The sequence below is a fragment of the Lineus longissimus genome, chromosome 6 (genome assembly GCF_910592395.1).
Source record: "Lineus longissimus chromosome 6, tnLinLong1.2, whole genome shotgun sequence".
Taxonomy (NCBI): domain Eukaryota; kingdom Metazoa; phylum Nemertea; class Pilidiophora; order Heteronemertea; family Lineidae; genus Lineus; species Lineus longissimus.
The window spans coordinates 8080083-8103564 of NC_088313.1; the positions used below are offsets into that span (position 1 = coordinate 8080083).

Genomic DNA, 23482 nt, shown 5'->3' on the forward strand with positions numbered 1-23482 from the left:
CCATCCGGAGCATTTCCGCAGGATGATATGGTCTCCCCACGTTCCCTCCTTAGCCATCCGCCTTAGGTACTCTTCCCAGGAGCAGTTACCGTCTGTGAACAAATGTATAGGCGAACCGTCGTCCATTGCGGGGTGTTTCCTGAGATAATGCACAATTCCTAATCGCAATGATTTTGTGGTGAAGTCACTAATTCCAACTCTCTGAAGCTGCAAACATGCAGGTACCGTCACCGGGTATCTCGTTCCTGATGCTATAGCCAAGTGCGCCTGCATTTGTCAATAGTTGTTGTCGTACATCTGCAACAGCTCGGGACTGACGGATTGATTCATCGATAGCTTGCTGTAAATTGATAAAGTCAATCATGGCTTCAGCTGAAGAAAAAGGCCTTGAATTCATTAAATACTTAGTAAACGAACTTGAATCAATGGGCTCGCTGGCTTTTTTCTTTCGACACTTTTCCTCTTGTACAGACAAAGATGTTATGTGTCAATCCATGGATAGACCATGCAAAAGGTGCTAAGGTGGGGGTTAGCAGAATTCAATGAAATTTGGTGGAGAGGTATATATGACCAAATGATAAAAGACTGTAGGATATTAGCCGAAACCATTCAGTAATTACCGAGTAATTAACAAAAATCTTAATTTGGCCGTCAAATTGCCTTCTCGCATAGTATTTCAATGGCGAATTTTGAGCACCCCTCTGACGAAGACTGTAAGACCTAGAAAACTATCCCTTTACAGGGAGCTACTTTATGATATGGACTATCTATATCAAGGAGTTCATGAAACATGACCCCCCCAATTAGGGAGTAAATGGACGAATTGTTACCCCTTACCCCAAACATTGATTTTTGTGTAGGCAGGTGTCGGGTGCCATAACTATTTCTCCACAGGGGTCTAAATCACGGGATCTCTTGCAAAATATTAGGCATGACCAGCACTTTCAGAAACAGAAATAAAAAAACAGTTCACGAAACCCGTCTGTGAGTGGGGACCGAGTAAAGATGACCAATTTTCGAACATTTTCGAACTTTTTCCTGGTGCTGCCACCTGTTGGTAATGCATTGAACTACAGCACCCCAAAGCAAATAATGGAAGAAGCAAAAAGCAGTCATACTTTCTAGAAACTTAACCTGAAATTAGTTTTAAAAATCTAATTTCTGTCTAACAAAGTTCAATTGTACATTTGTAATGTGTAACGGTACTTTAATTTCTACATGACCCAATAAACTATCTCGAGTGTCAATGTACTTTTGCTTCAAGAATTTTTCTGTGGAGCCATGGCATAGCATTCCATCCAAGGATTAAGGAGCCAATATCAGCTAATGAATCCAATATTGATTTCCCGAACACAAATTCAGTTGCATAGTGTGTTGGGGCCTACATGTTGCAGGGTGGGTATGCTTTGGCAATTTTCTCTTCGTAGCATCTGGACGACTTTATCTCACCAAGTTGGACACTAATGGTTCGTACACCATAGATTCATACACCATAGAGATTGTGGGTCTCTCTAGCCAAAGCCATTGGTCTCTGTAGCCATGCAACCATGGTGCAATGAATGGTGTCCACCCTGCCCTAATGAGTTACTCATAGAGTCCTGAATAATGGAATCCTGAAAGCTGGTCCAACTCTCATGTGATCTTATTAGATCGTAGAATATTCTCAGCATTGGACATTCCACATGCCTCAAATTTAGTTCAATTTGCAAGGAAGGAAGAAACTTGTTTCATAGCAAAATAACCTAAGATTTATTCAAAAATGGTTGATTTCTCATATTTACTCTGACATATAATCAAAAAGGGATAAGGCGAGCTTGCTGATACTTTAGTAGATCTCTGAAAATATACATGTTCACAAATCATAAAACCAGGTCCATCAAAAGTGCCAGCAGTGGCATGCATCGATAATCATATCAGGTGGTGTTACATAAAGTAGTCTTACCACGGACAGCAAAGTGAAAACCATGACCGACCAAAGAATTTGAAGCTGTCATCAAACGCTAAGAAGAAGAATGAATAGTCAGCGGTACTAGAATGCAAGCTTGAATATCTAGAAGGTGTGTTATTGACAAGAAACTAGAGTAATACAATACAGACATGTGGTAAAGAAAGGGAATGCTTAGAGACAAGGAATAATGTTGTAACAAACATCCTGACAGCCGAGCAGCATGATATCGTTGTAGAATGATGGATACACGCACGATGGTGGATAACTGAGTTCAAACTTTACAAATCGACTTGAAGAATAATCTCAGCGCGTTGCCTAGAACGTGTGATCATGGTATCTGCCAATTCGTGAGCTTCATCAGTGTGGATGTCAGCTGTTCCCTTCTTCAGAGACCCACACTTTTGCTGAGCAGCAAGGCGGGAAAAATAGCTGCTCACTTGCTGCATTGTGAGCCAGTCCTCCTTTGGGAATCGCAGCTTAATTTTTTTGGCTACAAGGCTTGGATTTTCCTTCCTGCCTGTGTCCACCCCACGCATGAACTCCTCGAACAGAAAGTCCTTTACTGGGAGAGCAAAACGCTTGCTCTGCTTTTTTGACTTCAAAGCCCATCCTGGAGTGACAGCGTCTGTGGCCAAGGACATTTCCTGTTCATCTGCAGCTTGCTGGTGTGATCTTGTGCTCTGTACATGTATGGCAATATCAGACACTTTGGTTGCCCATTTTCTGGTGATGGTGTCCAATGTTTTGTCAGAACCTGCCTGTGGAGTGTGCCTCCCAAGAGCGATGTGCTCAAAGAGAGCTTCCTGTGTAGAGAAAGTCTTCCTGCATGTGACTTCCGTGCAGGTCACAACCGATGAAATCTGCCGTAGAGTACCAGTCACAACACGTGGAGACGAATACGGCAAAACAATGACAAAGTCTGTTGCCCCTTGTGGTTCAATGGCCTTTTTCAACAGTTCATCGTAGGAATATAACTTTGAAGTTCCTACTCTATACCCCTGAGTCACTTCAAGTCCTGAGTGACCAAAGACAAAATTCGTGAACTTTGTGACACCAGGCCACACAATTCGGTTAGTCATTGCCTCCTCATTTACTTCGAGTGCAGCAACATGGCACCCTCGAACACCCCCATATGAACTTAAAGCGGCATGCATTTCAACTGCATTCGTCACATTGTGGCCTTCATTAACGAAACGATTGATATGAGCCTTCATCGGGGCAATTTTGCGATCACAAATGTATTTCCCAGCTTGGGCTTCGGAGAAATTGTACTGCCGAATCCTGATTCCCAAGCGAGATGAAAGAGCAGGGATGGATAGTATCAAGGGTGCACAATGATAACATCCCGCGTTATCAGACCGCAAGAAGAACTCGTTGACGTCGGGAAAGCGGATCTTCATTTCTTCCATTGTGGCCTCGAGAACCGACAAAACAGCAAACCAATTCTGGGTGCACTGCTGCACAAGGTGCACGAAGCAGTGAATCTGAAATGAAAGTATAAAAGACTCAGTCACCAACATCAATGGAAGAAAATATCACATGGGATGTAATACAATGATCAGGAGCTGTTGAGGCTAACACTGATATTCAGGGGACCATATTCAGGCAATAAATAACAATCCTGTCTTTGGGGATGGTGATAGCTCCTGGTCAACTTTACAGTACAATAAAGTGAATATACTGCAAGTCTGCAAAGAATATGTGGTGGTACTCACTTCAAACTTTTCATCAGTTGTCTTAGTTATTACTGCAGACACGTGCCAAGAGATTCCTTTTTTCCCGTATCAATCTTGCTGTGCCTCTCTGAATCGACTGGGCAGAAACTTCATAGCCCAATCCATGGTCAAAAGGGCTTGTGATGGCGTCATTGTGTCCAGTACATCCGTTTTGGCTTGCTCCTGGCATATTTGGCGGAGAAGATCGCTCTTCAAATTCATGACCTGTTCCTTAGCAACTTCAATGTCATACTGAACTTGCTCCTGTTGTTGAGGATACCTAGAGTAAAAAAAAGAAATAACATTGTGCATGTTCCTGAAGGTACATTTCTCCATGGAGGAGTCAATCACAAAGTACTCTCCACTTGGCGAGGGCCTACAGTTTGCCCAGGCTTACGGTACATAGACACACAGGTAAAGTAACCAAGTTGATGCCCCATTCAAAGAATGGAACAATGTAGGGTTACTGGGTAGGTGTCTTGCTGACTGGAAAAAGACACTGACAGAGACAAAACAGATCAGAAGTGATCCTTCCAAGAGTCAAATTCACAACCTAGTCATTACCTGTATAAGTCATAACTCTCTGACCATTAATCCATCAATTCATAACTTACTAAGTGTACAGTGTACACTTCCCACCCACACACATGGAGCCAAAACATCTACTTCTAACTTCATAAGTTCAGATCATACAAACTTACATACAAGTAGTACTTACTTGTACTTCACAATTCCTGAAGATGCAGCTAGCTAAATTTCTTCCAAAACAGACTTCATGTCTTCACACTGGTCACAGCAGAGGTCATGAACATGGTCACACTGGCTCTGACCACCAAGGGCAAAGGGAATACAGTGGTCTCCACATCGGCTGCTTGTATGGACATTCATTTTGTAATCAGACTTCAAGTACAGCTTGGCTTTATCCAGTCTGCGTTTCTTGTCTTCAATCCAGGAACTGGAGTGCCCTGCAAATATTAAAACTTAATGAGGGATTCTCATAGGCCTGAATCGAATCCCTCCTCAACTTTTCGGGCACAATAGATCAAAGTAGACAGACAAGTGTGATCAACTGATGGCAGTCAGCCAAAATCTTAATCAGGAGTGAAACTTGTCAAAATCATCAATGTCAATGGCAAATGTCAACTTACCACACTCTCCTAGTGTATTGATCGTTTCATGCAATGTCTCGAATGCATCTGTACCCTCAGAAACCACATTGTCTAGGCCGGCAAGAGACTTTTTTTGGGAGGCCGCACATACCTGAGGGTAAAAAATAGAGAACAGAACACTACAAAGGCATCTAAATCTGAGATTCAGACTCGGGGCTCTCTTTCGATGTGTTTGTACTGAGTGATGGGGCAATTGATCAACGTGTCTGCTAATATTCAGCTCATAAAAATATTTTACTACAGAGAGCATCTTATTTCATCAAGCCATGATCGATAGCTAAATCTGCTCTCTGAAGCCAAATGTATGACTGTTTGTTACCATGGTAACAATAAACCACTCACTTACAAAGAACTGAATGGGTGAAGAATAAACAACTTTCACAGATTTTACTATGATGGCAATGATAGTTGACACAAAAACATTCATTCACCTGTATGATGCTGAACAGTGAACTTCTCTTCAGCGAAGAGAACCCAGTTTCCTCACAGTAGCCCAGATAGAGATCTATGATCCTCGATGAAATGACGGAACGAACAACGTTAGGAATTTCTAGTTTTTCCCCATGGCTCAATTTGATGGTTTTCGTTCCATACGCTACGTCTTGAAGGAATTCTGGTTGACTGTCGAAGTCCAGGAAGTGATCGACCTTAACATCATCAAGACGTGACTTCTCGATTGGCCCAACAGAAACTGGTTGACCACCGCCAATGTCCTTTGCATGCTTTCTTGCCTGATCTATTCTGTAAACCGTTAGTCCTGGTATCATAGCCTACAAAAGAAAGACATGATTATTCTCTGAACAATCAGACTTTTTATCATTTCATTCATTTTCTTTTTGCAAGCTAGGATATTGGATCATTGCAACCTGTTCAGCAAGACCCATGTGGGAGGTCAAAGCATCATCTACCTTTGCAATATCGAACACACGACTGTGTGGAGTGTGATGCAGTGTCCAGCTTCAAGGGGGTTATACGTCAATTATTATGTACTTCATTATTACTAACTGTCTGTCGTACACGTACAGTAGTGTAATAATGGGGTTTCTAGCTCACCCTAGGTTTGACTGGGTTTTTATTCAGTCAAATCCTAGTCAAACAATTATTCAGTCAAATCCTAGTCAAACAATTATTCAGTCAAATCCTAGTCAAACAATTATTCAGTCAAATCCTAGTCAAACGATTATTCAGTCAAATCCTAGTTAAACAATTATTCATTTTTATTCAGTCAAATCCTAGTCAAACAATTATTCATTTTTATTCAGTCAAATCCTAGTCAAACAATTATTCAGTCAAATCCTAGTCAAAACATTATTCATTTTTATTCAGTCAAATCCTCATAAACTCATTCTTCAAATTTGAGGAACAAGGAAAGAAAGTCAGCACAACCCCACAACTTGTCTAACTTGTCTAACTTGTCTAACTTGTCTAACTTGTCTAACTTGTCTAACTTGTCTAACTTGTCTAACTTGTCTAACTTGTCTAACTTGTCTAACAGTCGCGTACACCGCCTCCTTTGCTTACGCCAACAACCACCCCAACAACCCCACAATGTGTCTAACTTTTATAACATGGTTATTTCTGCTAGATATTCTAAAGGAGAAATATTTAAAAACGATATCTAATAGATTTCATATTGTATAGAAAATGACTCATATCATCAGATCCGCCACACTCGCTCGCTCCGCTCGTCGCTAGCGCTTCAAAAAAGAATAATCTAACAGACTATTCCTCATCCGAAGATGAACTTAAAAATATAGAAGATTATTCATCTGAGGAAGAAGAGGAGGACTATCTTTCGGAGAGTGAATTATGTGCCAAAATTCAACCCCCTCAATTAGAGTTAATCACTTGGAAAGAAGTTCCTTTAAACGTGTGGTATAAGATTGTAGGGAAAGAGCAGAAGATTACCAAACACGGAGAAGCGTTAATCCTCACTCTAAAATATAAAAAACTGCAGCCCCTGAAAACTTTTTCAACATTGTTGATCAAACGAGATTTAGAAGCGAATCCTAACCTGAACTATATAATATCGTTAGGAAAACCTAAAGGGAAATAGTATTACGCGTTTAAATTAGTGCAAGGATAAACACTCGCTGCACTCGTCGCTGCGCCTTGTTTAAAATAAAAATTACACTATCTAATAGATTTTTGAAAAAAGAATAAATGATTGTTCTAGTTATCGAGATCTATTACCTTGTCTCTCTTTTGATACGCGGAAGAAACTTTTAACTCCTCAACCAAAAATGACACCAAAAATTAAACCTCTTTTAACGTTTGATACATTAGAAGAAATTCCAATCAAAATGGAGCACATCACAGAGACAGCATTTCACCCGTCCGATTTAAATGGTGTCACAACACTCATGGATAAAATTAAAATCATCAGTCAGTATGTGAGACTTTTTGTAATGAGTGGATATGTCATGATTGTTTTAGCATAGACTATGATCTGTATGACTGGGAAGTGGTGTGCAGTCAATGTTATTCGGTAGATCAACATCGTATTTGGGGTAATGCGATTCAAAAAAGTCCACTTGTTTCTGAATGGTATGGTATGGATCAAACTCATATCATCACATCCACCACGTCAAAACAAGCAGATTTTGAAAAATTACTAAATACGTATCCCGTATCGTTTGACGTGATAGAAAAAATGAAAAAAGATTACGTCATGCTCATTCAAAAATTTGAAACCATTAAAGCCTTACACAAACTTAAAAACTTTTTTATGGATAAAATTGTGTTACAACGCCTCATGGATTTCTATCACTTAGAAATTCAAGTGGTCAAACCAACCCCTGCGCAGAACACCTATTATACACTTTTTGAAGAGATGTCATGGCCTAATTAAACTTTACTAGCATATACCCGAGGCGCGGGCAGTTCGAGGTATAAAAATTAAATTGTGTGGGTGCTGGTATGTTGTGGGTTTGGTGTAAATGGGGTGCTGGTTTGTGATAGTTTGGAGGTGGTTGTGACTTTGTTTTCATTTTGAGGTCCTCTGGCGGGAGGTGGGGTGTGGGGTGGTCTCCAGCAAGCACATGAAATGTGTGTTGATGACACGTTTTGTTGTGAGTTCTCTGGACACTGGGCTGAAGTTTCCGTTGTTGTCCTTTATGAGGTGCCTGGAGTATGATGGAACGTCTTGATGAGTGACGCTCTTGGGTTTGATGAATGCTGTCCTCAAAGGGGTCCCCAAAGGGGAGTGTTCTGTTATAGTGGTGGAATTGTTTTGAAAGTGGACTTTGGGATGGAAGGCATTGTTCGCATTAGGATCCTGGAAAGGGGGTGTCAGCTATGATGACATGTTGATAATATCCTTGATACTTTGTACTGTAAAGACAATGGTGGCATCGTGAGAATGCTCCTTGACTTAATTAGGGGTCCTTTGAGCATTGGGGGTTCATTTGCTGTCTTTTGAGGAGGAGCTGCATGACGTGGAGGAAGCATTTTTGTCATGATGCCTGTGTTGGACTGTTTTGAGAAAGAAGGTGGACGTCATTTTGGAGATAAAACTTTTATTCTATTGTTCTTGCAACATTAACAACAATAATAACAATGACTATAAAGAATTTAAAATTTTAAAGAGGTTCTTTGGTGTCAGCAGGAAAGGCTGTTCTATACGGATAATACAATAATACATGGGAACATGGACAAATGAACACTTGCAAGTGTTATCAAAATTTGGCTAATGAATAAGGTATTGTGCAAGAGTGAAATAGATTTTGGGTTGGACATGTAAGTGCATCATTTGGCTATGTGTCTTGTAACTACATGTATATGAATATTAACAATGTGCAGATACATTGTTTATCAGTTGGCACAATATGAGGTAGTTAATAAGTAGTGTTGTAGACATACAATTCATGTGAACATTTTCAGCAGCAGGTTTGACTATGAATGTAGTACCCTTGGGTAATGAATTTTGGCAGGAGTTGTGTTTCTACGGAGCGGCGAGTATTAAAACAGTATGGAATTACATTGTTTTTTGCGTGATGCAAAGATAACAGTGGTGACAGCATTGTCGTGGAAAAAATATGTGCAGTGAGGTACATAGGGAGAAGGGTTTTGTTATAGTCCCAGCATTATTATAGTCCATAGAGTGAAGCGGTGTGCTGGCACACATGTATGCACGTACACTATACAGGCTAACATTTGGTTGGGATATAAGTGTGCCTCCTTACCTTACATTCTACAACAAAATATAGTACATCATGACAAAGGAACTATTGAAAGAGGCGGGTAAAAAATCATGATCCTCAGTGGAGTGGTTACTTTGTCCTTGAGGTGTGAACACCTGCAAGTATAGGCAGTTTATATACAACAGAATAAAGATTGGCAGTTTATATACAACAGAATAAAGATTGGCAGTTTATATACAACAGAATAAAGACTGTCATGAGATTTGGCCTGAAGGCAAGGCACATCTTTTTGGCTGCTAAGTTCTACTGGAGATTCGTGAAGACAATTAGGATGACAGTAGTGTGTAATTAGAGACTGCTGTGTTATTTTGCTGTATGGTACAACTAATAAAGTTCTTAACACTGTCATAAAAAATGGGGGTTGTTGGAACACAATACGAAAAGGATTTGTTATTTTTTTAGCTCTGTCGACTGGTTTCGTGAGAATGAAGAATAACCTTAGGCATCGACAGTCTTGTAGACAATGGAATTGTAATCTGTATTTACAGTTGACCGAGATTCGAAGATAGGAAAGTGGAGACAACACTGTTTCGGAGCACATAATATAACGTCAAGTGATACGTCATAGCTCCAGCACAATTAAAACCTTTTGGGGTGTGAATTTATATTGTGAAGTAGGTTTGTTGAGTGTAGGGGTGTGCTGGCAGTGCACTTGTATGCACACTGACTATACAGGTTATAATTGTCTTGGGCTATAAGTGTGGCACCTGACTTTACAACAGAATGTAGTAGATCATAGGAACTTGAAAGAGCCTGGTGAAATTGTGATCAACTGCGGAGGAGTGGTACCAATGTTCCTGAGGTATGAATTTAAAACATGCAGGTATAGCGAGTTTATTTACAATAGAATAGAGCATGTGGTAAGAAGTCATCTTTGCAAAGGTCACGTAAGCCACTGGTCTTTTGGGAGAAATGTTCACTGTAAATTACATTCTTCCCTGAGATGTACTTTGTGACATAAGAGAGTACTGATTGATGATATACAACAAAGAAAATACAATGATTACACCAGTGCTGCGATTGAAATATATCATTAGCCATTAACAGTCTTGCAGGAAATTCAAGGATGTGAAAGAATTGAGAAATCCACGGAAACCATTGGTTATTTGGGAGCAGTGCTTGCAATATATTGTTCCTGGGATCCTTGGTGACAGTGTTTTGGACATAGAGAGTACTGATTGATGATATACAACAAAGAAAACAGAGTACACTGTCATAAGCTATTGAAGTTGGTAGAGAAGAAAAGATGGATCTGATATTTTCTGGTGGTGTCTGAAAGTGAAAGATATGGTATTAGGTAATTTTGATGGTATGGGTTGTGGGACGGTGTTTGTGTGGGCAAAGAAACGTTACAAATACATGTACATGTAGTGTATTGAATCGTTTCTAAAAGATGTGGTAGGATTTGGTAGTTGCTGTGGAGCATGGGTAGGTTATTCACTGTAAGACTTCGTGGTAGACGACGTTACTGGTATAGTTGGTTTTGTTGTTGTTTGCGTCTTTGGCAAGTATTTTGATGTTTTGTCTTCTTCCTACACGGCTCATCGCCACGTACAATTGTCCGTGGGAGAACATATCTTGTGGGAGGTAAATGCCTATTCGCTGTAGAGTTTGGCCTTGAGATTTGTTTGCAGTAATTGCAAAAGCAAGTTTGACAGGAAACTGCCGTCTCTGCATTCGAAAAGGGAAGAGGTCTTCACTGGGTACTAATGGTATCCGGGGTATGAAAAGTTTCTTCCCAGCATGCGTGCCTGTGGCTATGGCGGCTTCAATGACATGTGGGTGTAGGTGGAGGACAGTATATCTTGTGCCATTGCAGTGGCCGTTGATGGGGTCGAAGTTTCTCAAGAGCATTATAGTACAGTTGGTTTTCAAGTTGAGTTTATGCGGTGGTAGTCCTGAAGGGTTTAGGCTGTTGATGAACTCTAGTGGGTATTGGTGGTCATCTTCCAGGAGGGTGTCGCAGCTTCGATATTCTGTTGGCTGGCCGGGGAAGTTGTGAATGACATTGGCGTTGACTTCTTCGACAGCTTTGTTGGTTGGGGCTATAATTGCTCTAGACGCCATCCACTCTGGGTTGGTATAGTGCTCAGTAAGGTTGTTGAAGACAAAGTGTGTGAGATTGACTATTTGTGGCCTGCTGCCGCGTCGTACAACCGGTAGTATTTGTTTCCAGTCTCCAGCAAACACTACTGTTAGTCCGCCGAAGTGGCTTGGGTTGCCTCATATGTCTTGAAGTGATCGATCTATGCATTCGAATATGTACCGGTGGCCCATGGAGACTTCGTCAATGATAAGCAGGTTTGCGCGGCGAAGGAGTTCAGCTGTGGCATCTCTGGTAGTAATATTGCAAGTGGAATGTTCTTGAATGTTGATAGGGACTTTGCAACGGGAGTGAAGTGTTCTGCCACTGTGCAGGAGTGTCGCTGCTATACCTGACAGCGCTGTTGCCAGGGCGATGTCCTTATTTGCTCGTACTGTGTTCAAAAGAATGTTGAGGACATAGGTTTTGCCTGTACCACCACTTGCATTGAGGCAGAACATTTTGCCGCTATTATTGTTGACACTTTCTAGTATTGCTTGATATACAACTTGTTGGTCGTTATTGAGGGAGCTTATTTGCATAGGTAAGGATTCTGTTAGTGACGTGGTATCAAAATCTGTTTCTTCCTGGATAACTCGCGGGGTTGTTGCAGTCTGTAGAAGACTTAGGTCTGGAGAAGGCAGGTTGAAATCCCTATTCAGGTCCAGGTTGTCTTGATCTAAAATTCTTTGCAGGTACAGGAGAACCTCGTTTAAGATGGCATCGTTTGGTATCTGCAGTTTGTCGCGGTGCAGGAAGTCTTGGGATAGTTCAACTTGCCATTTTGCCCAGAATGCTGGTGGATCTGCTGGTCGACAGTACATCAGAAGTGTGGTGAAGAAATAGCGTAGTTGATTTCCAAATTTGATGGACGAGGCTTCAGTCATTGCGAGGTTGATTTCATTGTCATCAGATATGAGGCCTAGTTTGTTGCAGGTATCTTGAAAGGTGGGGCACAGTGTGTCATCTATTGTACGAATATCTTCGTAGCTGCATGGTCCTGGTTTATGGTGCAGCAACATGCGTAGGTAGTACAGTTCGGATTGGTGAGGTGTAAGGGCGATGGTGGGTATACGGCCGATTGTGTCTGCTACGAATTGATGATGTTGGTCAAGAGAAGTACCGCGTTTTCGTCGTTGCCAGGCTTTTTTTGAGGCATTCCAAGTGAAATAGCGTGGGAAGTCTGGGTAGGTGATGTTTTTAGCTTCCTTATCAGTTGCATTTGTAGTGAAGAAGGCTGTCAACTTCGTGATAGGCGGACCATTTTGAACGGTGTTTGCAGCAGCGTTGGGTTCAAATAGGACAACTTGTTCTCCTGGCAAGTGGCAGGGCAGTTTTTCGACTGGAGGGTATTTTTGGTGTAGGGGGAAGTTGTATATTCTCCAAAAGGCCTCGCTTGCAGAGATGTATCTGGCGTTTAGGTATGTTTCTATCTCATCATGAACAGTTGTCCAATCAGTCAGTTGTAGCATAACACGATCTTGACCTTTCGTTATGTATTTGTAGAGGTATTTTACAGCTTGGATGGAGTGGACTACTTCAACATTGATGTGGGCTGAATAGCGTAGGGAAAGGTAAGGGTTGTATGGTACAACAAAGGAATTGTCAACAGTGTACTCTTCACCATGGATCTGTAGTGTATGGGTGTGACCACCTTGAGTTGGAGAACGACGTTTGTACTTGGGGTAACTGTCATCTGTGACTGTTGTTGCATCAATGTAGTCTTTTGGAAAGTTTTTGCTGCACTTTCTCTCCATACCGGTACCATTCATGCATGGGCTGTGCATGTTGACTGAACCGCAGGGTCCATGAATGTTATTGGCAGTTATGACTTTGTGGAGTTGAGGATTGGAGAGGCTGTCTGGTAATTCGGCACTGACGACGGTGTCTATCTTCTCTGGAGATTTGGGCTTATCGTCTGGTTGCATAATCAGGAGTATGTGTGCGTGGGTGAGGCCGCGTTTCTGCCATTCAATAGTGGCTGTGTGGGCTTGCACTTTACCCATGACATGTTGTTTTAGAAGATCTTTCAAGAGAGCATCGTACTTCATCTTGAAGACTCGTGCACAAAGGTCTGGTCGATCTTGGGTTTTTTCTCCTTCATGAAGTTCAGCTTGGATTTCTGGCCATTTTGGATTTGTAGTGAAGGTTATGAAGAAGTCGGGTTTGCCTAGGTGACGAACAATGGCCATGGCGTTTTGAAAGGCTTCAGAGTAAAACCGTGGTGAGCCGTAGATGGTAGGTGGTAAGATAAGTTTTCGTCCTGGGTTGTTGGTATCACCTGCTTGAACAGCATCCAGAAGGCCTCGGTACTTTTCTGCACGAATCGATTTCTGATTTTGTCTAACCCATTGTAGTCTTGAGTTCATGATTTTGGCCCATTGATCAACTGCATATTGTTGAAGGAGGCGGCGTCCTCGCATAATTGTACTGGTGACATCTCTTACCTGAAGTCTGTAAGAGTAGAAAGCAGTTGCTGTTAGCGTGCGACCATTACTTTGTTGCAAACCAAGTTGCCAGCCATCAGTGCCATGGGGGAAAAATAGTATATAGTGCAGGGGGTCATAAGAACGATGCAGTGGGCTGATTCTTCGCAGGCCTCCTTCGCGGCAATGTAGTATGACGTCCAGAGATCCACCGACATCTCCTGGAATTAAAGCAGAAACTTCTGAATTTGTTGGCAAATTGTACTGGCGGGTGTGAGCTTCTGATGGCTTGAGTCTGCTGTCAGCATGTAGTATGATAGTAATGTCCTGTGGATCTGGAAGGGAAGAGGTTAATTCTATGGCTGCTTTGAATGATGCAACATAGGAATTGGTGTTTCAGAGACACTGCTGGGCTGTTTGTAATATATCTGAGTCTAGAGATGGTGCATGCTGTAAGCGGTTCTGAAGTTCATGGTCAGTATCATAAAAGTATAGCTGTGCAAACTTTGGAGTTTCATCACTGTGTTCTGGAAGTAAAGAGCCAATGCTGTGGTAGAGTTTGCCTTGAATTTTGACTGTTGGGCTGAAGCCAGGGCTGCGTACCTCTTTACAACCAATAGAAGCCAAGGAGAGGGCATTGTTGTATGCACGTATGTTTGTTAGGAAATGGTTAGACTGTAGAAATAATGTGGCAATTTGTGGTGGTGGAGCAGGCAGCGGATCAAGTACGGTTTTGCCATTTTGGCAACACAGAGACGGCAACTCATGGGGCCAAAGCTTAGCACTGCAGTGGTCACATATATGATTCATTTTACCACATGAATGAAACAGGTTAGCATCTATAATAGAATGTTCTTGAAAGTCTGTGACTGTACTTGCATTGGCAATTCTGTATGAAGTTGGAAGATTGTTAGGGGCGTGACGATTTCGCCTTTGAGTTCTTGGTGATGCAGCTGGAATTAAGGGAGGTGGTGTAGTTGATGGCACTGCTGGGGTGGTGGGATCCTCAGTAGTAATAACGAAAGCTGTTGTCGTGTTGCTGTCTTCATTTTGTGTTGCACGGTTTGTTGGGGTGGTGTTGCGTTCATTGCGTAGCCTCTTTGTTTGCCTTGTAACGCGACACAGGGAACAGCTTCTTTTTGGCATGATGTGATACTTGTGAGAGCAGTTGTGCTATACCTGGAAATAGGAAGAACTGTGGTTATTATTCAATTGTAATGGGTCAGGTAGTGAAAAGTTCAGCATGGTTATTTCCTTTTTTGAAGTAGTGAGATTGGGGTTGATGTGTACCAGGAGTGAATTGAAAGTCTCTGCAAGTACTGTAATGGCAATGTTGGATACAATCATAAAGATATCAAGAGACATGTATTTGTGATATCTATGATACAATCTGATGAAAAGGTGGTGCTTGCAAATGTCCAAAGGCAATGGAGTGGCAGAGTTGTTTTATCTTTTCCAATTCGGGATAATAGTTAGTGCGGATAGAACTGTGGTCGTGTGCCGACAGACGGTGACAGTAACACTTAACACACTACACCAACCACACAGGTTCAAGCGTTTAAATATATAACAGCGTACAACCACGATGAGGATGTTGATTACATGGTAACGTAAAATGACCCAAAAATTTCTTCTAAAGACCAGGCTTTCCTAGGTTGCACTGTCTCAACTTCCCAAAAGCGCCTCAAAATATCATCAGTGCTTGTATCGGTAACCACCAGGTTACTTAGTCTTGACTCCGGACCCGTATTACCAGCCCGACACACTTTGCCAGACACCATCCAGCCAAACACAGTTTGTTGTGCAATCAATTTCCCATTCGGGCTCTTGATCATTCCATTCAATAAAATCTCTGGATACGTATCTGCACCAATGAGCATGTCAATGGGACCTGGTACGTCACAATGTTTATCAGCTAAAGTCAGACCTTGAAGCATGGGCCAATCACGAATATTCACCTTATCATGGGGCAAGTCACCACTAGTAACATTGTCCATTACATAGGGCCTAAATGCTACACTCGGCTGATTACTACAACTACTAATAGCAGATAATTCACATTCAACTTTGTTCGTCACAGCACCCTTAGAACAGCCACCAATACCCCTAACTTGAATGTCACATTTCAACCGGACCTTCCGCAAGCGAGCGCGTTGCACAAAAGCCGATGTCACAAAGCTAATTTGTGATCCTGGGTCTATCAATGCGCGACATGGTAATTGACCACCAGCTGTATGCACATACACTAAAGCTGTGGACAAAAGAACTTCTATGTTTTCCTCACTTGGACATGCGAAATGTGAATCCTTGTTAACACTTCCATTTCCACTAGAATTAAAATGTAACGTTGGGTGATGCTTTCTGTTACACTGACGGCAACTGGCTGGTCTAGGACAGATTGCCACGAAATGTTTCCGAGAAAAGCAGTTTAGACACAACCGTAAACCGTGTACTTTGTGTTTCCTTTCCTCTTGTGACAGCGCAAGAAACTCCACGCATTGCGGTAATCGGTGTTCCTTACCGCACAGAAAACACTGATCGTTTTGATTAATTGATGACGTATGCAAGCTCACATTTCCACTCGAACGTGACGTAGTTTCCACGACAGGCCGTTTACCCTTTGCTGACTTGGTTTCTGATAATTCCATTGCGTTTGCAAACTCATTTAGAAATTTCACCATGTCAGAAAACTTCGGATTGTCATTGGTAGAGACATGCCGTTCCCACTCTAAACGTGTGTCTTGGTCCAACTTTGTCTTTAAAACGTAAATGAGCCAAGAATCCCAGAACTGAATCGGTTCCTTTAGATTCTGCAACGACTGTACGTTCTCAAACAACTTGGCTACTAATTTCCTAATACCAACTGTTGATTGTGACTGCAAGGCTGCTAGATTAAATATAATCTGGAAATGAGCATCTCGAATCGTTTTCAAATTGTCATAGCGCATTTTCAACTGTCTTATCGCGAGCTCATAGTTCTCATCTATCAGAGTCAACTGTTTCACTACATTTAGAGCCTCGCCCTTCAAACACGATTTGAGATATTGCAGCTTTTGTACAGGTGCCAAATTCCTCCGCTCATGAACAGCACACACGAAAATGTTAAAAAACTCATTCCATTCGGTGTATCCACCACTAAATGTTTTCAACTCTAATTTAGGCAGTCTTGCAAATTGTTCACCATCGGATGACTTTGTTTTGCTTGTAGCTATGTCACTAAAAGTGGAAAGCAACTTACTCTGCGATTCACAAAGTTCCTTTACCATTTGCATTACAGCACTGCTATCCTCCGATTTCGATTCCACGGGTGGGAAATACGTATCCATCAGTTTCTCAATCATATTCGTTATCTCACTGCACATAATCTGAAACTCTGCGTAATATTTGTCTAGTTCGGGAATATCTTCCTCATCAGCAAGATCGTTCATTTCTTCGTAATACTGCTTATATCGTTCTTCGTACGTTTCAACTGATTTCGACTTCTTTTCCAAGTCCCTTTTAGAGACAAGCGCAGGATCTAAAGTTTTCAGACCATATAATTTACTCAAAGAGTCATGAATGAATCTCATTTGATGGTTAAGACCATCTCTCTTTTTCACCAGTCGTTCCATGATGAATTCCACAAACTATAACACTATATATAAGACCCCGATTGGGTTCGCCACGAATTAAGTCACTAAACTGTACTATACCATCCAAACTATACTATACTATACTATACTATCCAAATAACCCGTATGGGTTCGCTATTTCGACCCCGTATGGGTTCACTATTTCGACCCCGTATGGGTTCACTATTTCGACCCCGAATGGGTTCACTATTTCAACCCCGAATGGGTTCACTATTTCAACCCCGAATGGGTTCACTATTTCAACCCCGAATGGGTTCACTGTATCAATTCATTCGTTCGCACCATATCCGGTCGGAGAGACCATGTTTAATCGTTCGGTATCATTTCTATCTCATCATGAAGAACTCACTCAGAACACGCACTTCTTTCCTTGAGGACTGTATATTCTAGACTAAAAACATAACATTTACACAATACAACACGTAGGTTAAAAATTACATCATAATAAAAGTCTGTAAATAGATTCGATCAATCATGTCAATAGGGTCCATAATAGGCGTTTACCAAACTGTCTATTTCACACCCAAACAGTTACCATTATCCATCGTAATATCTAATGCTTGCATTTTCCCGTGATGAAAATAATTGAAGTCAACCGAACCAAATTCAAGCTTTAAATTTTCATACGCTTGCTTATGATAGGGATTTTTTTTGAATTAAAATCAGGATTTCCTGGTAAAGGAATTTTTAGCTGATGCAAAATTTTTCGAAGGGTAAAGTAGACATGAAATCTAAAGATACTTTGTACTAAAGGATCCTGATGATTAATATGATTATGCCATGATACACCACAGCCAGACGTTGCACAACATAGTGCAAATTTAAATTGGTTTTCCCAGTTATCCATGGTTGCATTTTTTAAATACTCTTGTACTTGTGCATACTGTGAAAATATTCTTGGAGGGATCTTATCAGGAAAAATATTAATCGTATCGTAGTTGAAACTTTGACGATGATCCACAGTAATCTGTTGATGGATAAAAGGATCTTTGGTTAAAGAATTATTCTTATAGTTCAAAGGATATTTTACATTTGACTTATATTTTAAATAGGATGGAAAGTTCACACTCGCTGCGCTCGTCGCCATCGCTTTATTTTAACATTTTATTTTTCAACTTTTATAATGACCTAGAGCTAAGGTTGAAATACCATCGGCTTGAATCATCCTCTTATCATCCGCTGCATCTAATGCTACTTTGGTTACTTTTTCTGTTAAAAGTTGATGGTTTCGACTTCTAAAGACTGTCATTTGTTTTTCAATGGGAATTTTTTCCAACAACACTTGTTTGTATTCTTCGAAAGTAATATCCTTGTCAATCACATTCTTCTTGACACCTTTGCATTTCTTAATTTGTGTTTTATCAGTGACATAGGAATATAATTTAGACCTTAAACCTATAAATTCACTTATGACATGCCCTGCTTCTTCATCCTTAAATTTCCCAAGGACTTTTTTATTCGCGTCTGAAAATAGTGCATGATCTTTTGGAAAATTTGAAAAGTCAAATAATTCTGCATCTTCATGCAAGTCTTGGTACAGATCATGGGTTTCGATATGGTAGACTAATGAGTCAGTATCTGTGTAGAGTAATTTTGCTTTGTGCCCATACTTTTTCATCATATGATTATAGTGAAAATTGTACATGTGTTGTTTGGATAGATCCAATATCGCTTGACCAATATAAATAGGTTTACACAGATAAATATCTGCTTTTTGACCTCTACCTCTAATGTGCAGGGGATGTCTTGCCACTGGTCAAAATCCTTCATCCATTTGAAATGTTGATATGGTAGTTTTTGATCCATAGCTACTCCATACAAGTTATTCGCATCCAAGTAGGAAATATAGCTTGTAGGTTGTTTTTCATCATAGTCTTTCAGGAGTGGATTATTTGCTTTGGCATAGCGATGAGTAGCCATACACATTCCTCCTCTAATTCCTTCTTCGAAAAACATATACATGTCAGAATCTGTTAAAAGTTCTAATTGAATGTTTGTCATTTTAAGCATCGCTTGCCATGATAATCCTGGTGAGGTATAAAACCAGGCAGGATCTAATTTATAATGATTTAAACAGGTTGTTCTAAAGTTTTCTAGTATGTCTGCGAGTAATAGTACATCTGTTTCAAGATAAATTTTATGGTAATTTTGAAAGGTTTGACAGTTGAACGCTTTCCACACATGTTGTGCATGTGCATACTGTTTATCTGAAATTTTGGTATTGTTAAACTTTGAGTCAAATGCTTCAATTGGAGGTAATTCAGTCTGTTCAAATTTTTCGTATGAATCAACCCATTCATAAGGATATACTCCTTTTCTAGTTAAGAGGTCAAATTGTTCTCCTTTGTAATATTTTGACAGATATTTTTTCTCTGTGTTAGGTAAATTCTTAGCTAGATTTGCTAGTGATGACTGCATTAACCTATAAGAATCTAGGAAGCGAATTTCAATGGACTTTTCATCTACATCAATAAATTTACTGAATGATATATAATTTTCAGAGTTTGACGCGATGACATTCAACCTTCCTTTCAGTTCTTTCACAAATAAATGTGCATCATATCCTGAAAGGTTGTGAAAATAAACGGGGATAAAATTTGGTTAACTGGGTGTATTTTTAAACATATAATTTGATGCAAGCATTGTACACAGTTCTTCAATTTTTTCTACAAAATGTGCTGCAATATTTACACCTTCATTTTCTTGCACATATGTATACATGCGATTTTTTTCCTTAATTTGTTCTTGATCAAATTGTACTAAAAACGAATAACTGTTTGGAATATGTTCATGGGATTGAATGGTTTTTTCTCCTAAATTTCTTTGTATGGGTTTTAAATAGGATTCAAAATCTGCTATGATTATTATAGGATGTTTTACCATCGCATCAAATTTTTGAAATGCTAATGTATTTTTACCTTCTTTTGGCATGGATATATTTGACATCTCATATTTTTTACAGTGTTCCACATGTTCTTGAAACCGTTTGTCACGAAGCTCCTTTGTACTTGCTGATACAACTTTCAAACATCTGTTACAAATTTTAATTTCTCCTTTATGTTTTGAATGAGATGCACTATCAAGTCTTGAAAAATGTTTAATCCATGCATAATGATAATTGGCATTATCAGAAATATCTTCTATTTTTTCATTTTCTACCATGTCATCCTCCTGTTTGTAATAAAGCAGATTAATATATTTTTCATTCTCAACTATTTTATCTGAATTGTATACTGGTAAAATAACAAGGAAAGGTTTTTTAGTTTCCTCCTTTAAAATATAGGAAAATACATTGATTGCAATCTCTGGATTATTTTTCTCAAAGATATCAATATCTTTATTTTTGACAGGATACTCAAGATCTTTGAACATGTGATCAAATTCAGGTCTGTTATAGTTTGAAACGCGTTCTGCGTTTTTCTCCAAGTTTAAAAGAGCTGATTCAACTGCATACCTAAAACACTTCTGATCTTGATTTTTAACATTAATGACCGCTTTTTTAGCCTTGATTTGAGTTGGAAGCTCAATATAGCTCGAACCTCCGAGCGGTTGGTACTTGACAGTGTGGACATCTAATTTAGTGATTTCTACAAATTTCCAATTACTTCCTTTTTGAATGAGATTTTTCAACTCTTTTAACATATCTTCAATCATTTGTGGATAGTTTAGGTCTTTTTTGTAACCTATGATATGTCGTGATCTTAATTCAAATTCTTGTTCTTGGCCTTTACGTTTCATTAAAATGTGTAAAATAATGGTAATTTTTAAACTGCTCTTCTGTGATTCTTCCTTAATTTTATCTTGTAAGGTAGTTTCAACTTTCTCAAGAAACGGCTGTATCCCAATTTTAGGCAAACCCATCATTCTATAGTGGTTTGCAAAACCCTTGAAGGCTGACTTGTAAATTTTCAACTCTTTAAACCCTTCATGCTGTTCAATGAGATGTTCAAGGAAAGCTTTTTTCATATTGGTTTTTACTTCAATACCAATTTCTTTCGCTTTTTGAATGAGATCAGATTTTAAAATACGTTTAATTGGAGGTGTACTTAAAAGTTCTTTCAATTTTTCTATGGATAGATGGTGGTAATTACGATACCCACCTGCTTTCGCTTGTGCTAGTAAAAGTTGTTTGATGGATAATTTTAGTTTGACTGGTTTAGGTTGAATGTCTTGAACATTTATGTTCTCTAACATTTCATTCAGTTTTTCTTGAGGGATTTTTCTGTTATTTTTAATTCCAACTCGTTGGGCCAATACTCTCTTTTCAATTTGTGAGAGTTGTGAGATAGGTTTTTCAATCTTCACTTCCTCAATTGTTTGAAGTTTTTCTAACAAAACAGCTCTTGACAAAGAACCATAATTTTTAACTTTGTGTCTTAAAGCTAGAACCTTTAGCTCATCTGTCGACAAATCAAAATTGTTAACAGGCATTGTGTTTATTTAGAAGAAAAAAATTTTAATTAGATTATGTTTGTTTGAGTATTTTTCACATAATTTATTTTAACTTTTATAGCTACCTACAGAATAGCTATAAAAAATAAAAACATATGTCTCCTGTTAACAATTCAAAGTTTTCAACCAACGAACTGAAAGTGTTAGCTTTCAAAATGATAAATTTTAGCTTCTAGCATAATCCTCACTTGAGCAAAAATGATAGAAGCAGGGATTATCACACCCATGAGAATTTTAAAATCATCATGGAGGTGATCATTTATTTTAAATTTCTTCAAGAAATTCTGCTGCTAAAGATACATTTTGATAGTAAAGTTCATAGTCAATTTTATTCCATTTCCTCATGTTTTCTTGTTTCGTAAGGTCGTAAATTTCTCCAGTTCCAACATAGCATAAGTTCTTCTTCATAAATATGGTCAAAATGTGATTTTGGAAGAATATGGTCAATTTCCCAATAGTCACCATAGTTAGACCATGTTATATTGTCATCAAATTGAAATTCAATCCACTTGTATAATCCTTCTAAAGAACAACCTAAATATTTTTCTAATTTAGATTTTTTATATTTTTTAACGAAGACATTTGCTTAATAATGTTGAAAGTTTGCATGATATTTTAAAAGATTCATTGTTGAGCTTTTTATATTTAAGATATTTGTAATAACATGGTTTACATCTGTATTTTCTTCCACATTTACATTTTTTATCTTTTTTAAACTCGTCTAATAATTTTTCTTCAAAACAATTTTTACAATCGCGTACAAGAAATTCCATCTTATATACAGAGTAAAAATTTTTTATTAGATAGTGTAATTCCGTTTGGTTATTTTTTTAATAATAAATTAAGCCTATCAGAATGATAATCCTTTCTAATCACATCCAGCGCTTGTTTATTCTCTTTTATTTTTTCCACATAGACAAGTTTTAACATCATTTCTTTTGACCGTTTAACGGGAGGGTGTTCAAACACAATAGAAGACGTAATCCGTTGTACAAATAGACGATGATCCTCTACCATTTCAAAAGGTGTATCGTCATAGAATAAATAAGGTTGCTTTATTTTAACATGGGAAGGAATGTTCCCAAACGCTAATTGTTCAAATAGACTTTTCCATTTGAAATGTTGAGTATACTTACAACAAAATAAAAAATAATCATGTATTATCATTTTTTATATTAATGATAATCTCTTGAAATAATGATAATAATTTGATAATAATTTGATAATAATTTGATAATAATTTGATAATAATTTGACAATAATTATGATAATAATTTGACAATAATTATGATAATAATTTGACAATAATTATGATAATCTCTTAAATAATTATGATAATAATTTGATAATAATTTGATAATAATTTGATAATTTATTTCTATCAAATAAATGAGTGATGATCATGAAAAAGTAAAAGAAATTACTACAAAAGATAAACCAAAGGATCCTAAAAAAGTAGCCTGGGGGAAAAAATTAGGTGAAATGAACAAGAACCGTAAAAAATTAAAGTACAAGAAGAATTGCAAGAAACTTCAACTCCTAGTCCAACCGTTGGTACAACCTATTATTTTATACTCCTTATTGGAGGAGTTGGTTTAGCAACCTATGTATGGTATACAAGCGCTTCCATAGGGAAAAATTCAAAATCTGACGTGGAACAACCTATTAAAGAAAAACAAACAAAGTCTAAATCTAAATTAGAAATTTAATTTTTTTCTGTTAAATAAATGAGTACCAGTATGGACACGAAAAATATTGGTAACAGGATCTATCACGCTGCTGTTTTAACAGCTTTAACTGTTGGCTATGGATTAGCTGCAAAGAAACTACTAAAATCAAATATTGGAGATCCAAG

The 23482-nt window shown here is 38.8% G+C and overlaps 1 protein-coding gene across 1 annotated transcript; it reads right to left on the minus strand.

The window, feature by feature from the left end:
* Positions 1 to 2981: 2981 nt before the first annotated feature.
* On the minus strand, positions 2982 to 13540 carry LOC135489918 (uncharacterized). Its single transcript, XM_064775548.1, has 7 exons — positions 11470 to 13540; positions 9017 to 9024; positions 5264 to 5602; positions 4812 to 4923; positions 4382 to 4628; positions 3664 to 3943; positions 2982 to 3432 (listed from the first exon to the last, which is right to left on the minus strand). The coding sequence occupies exons 1-5, from the start codon at positions 13538 to 13540 to the stop codon at positions 4414 to 4416; spliced, it is 2745 nt and encodes a 914-aa protein (XP_064631618.1). The 3' UTR covers positions 2982 to 3432; positions 3664 to 3943; positions 4382 to 4413.
* Between the last annotated feature and the right edge of the window lie 9942 nt (positions 13541 to 23482).

Excerpts from the sequence above, each read along its gene's own strand:
- LOC135489918 (XM_064775548.1), bottom strand. The coding sequence starts at position 13,540 with ATGCGAGGACGCCGCCTCCTTCAACAATATGCAGTTGATCAATGGGCC. Across the intron at positions 4,924-5,263 it reads CACTGTTCAGCATCATACAG|GTATGTGCGGCCTCCCAAAA; the intron begins GTGAATGAATGT and ends TTTTACCCTCAG. Across the intron at positions 4,629-4,811 it reads CAATACACTAGGAGAGTGTG|GGCACTCCAGTTCCTGGATT; the intron begins GTAAGTTGACAT and ends TAATATTTGCAG.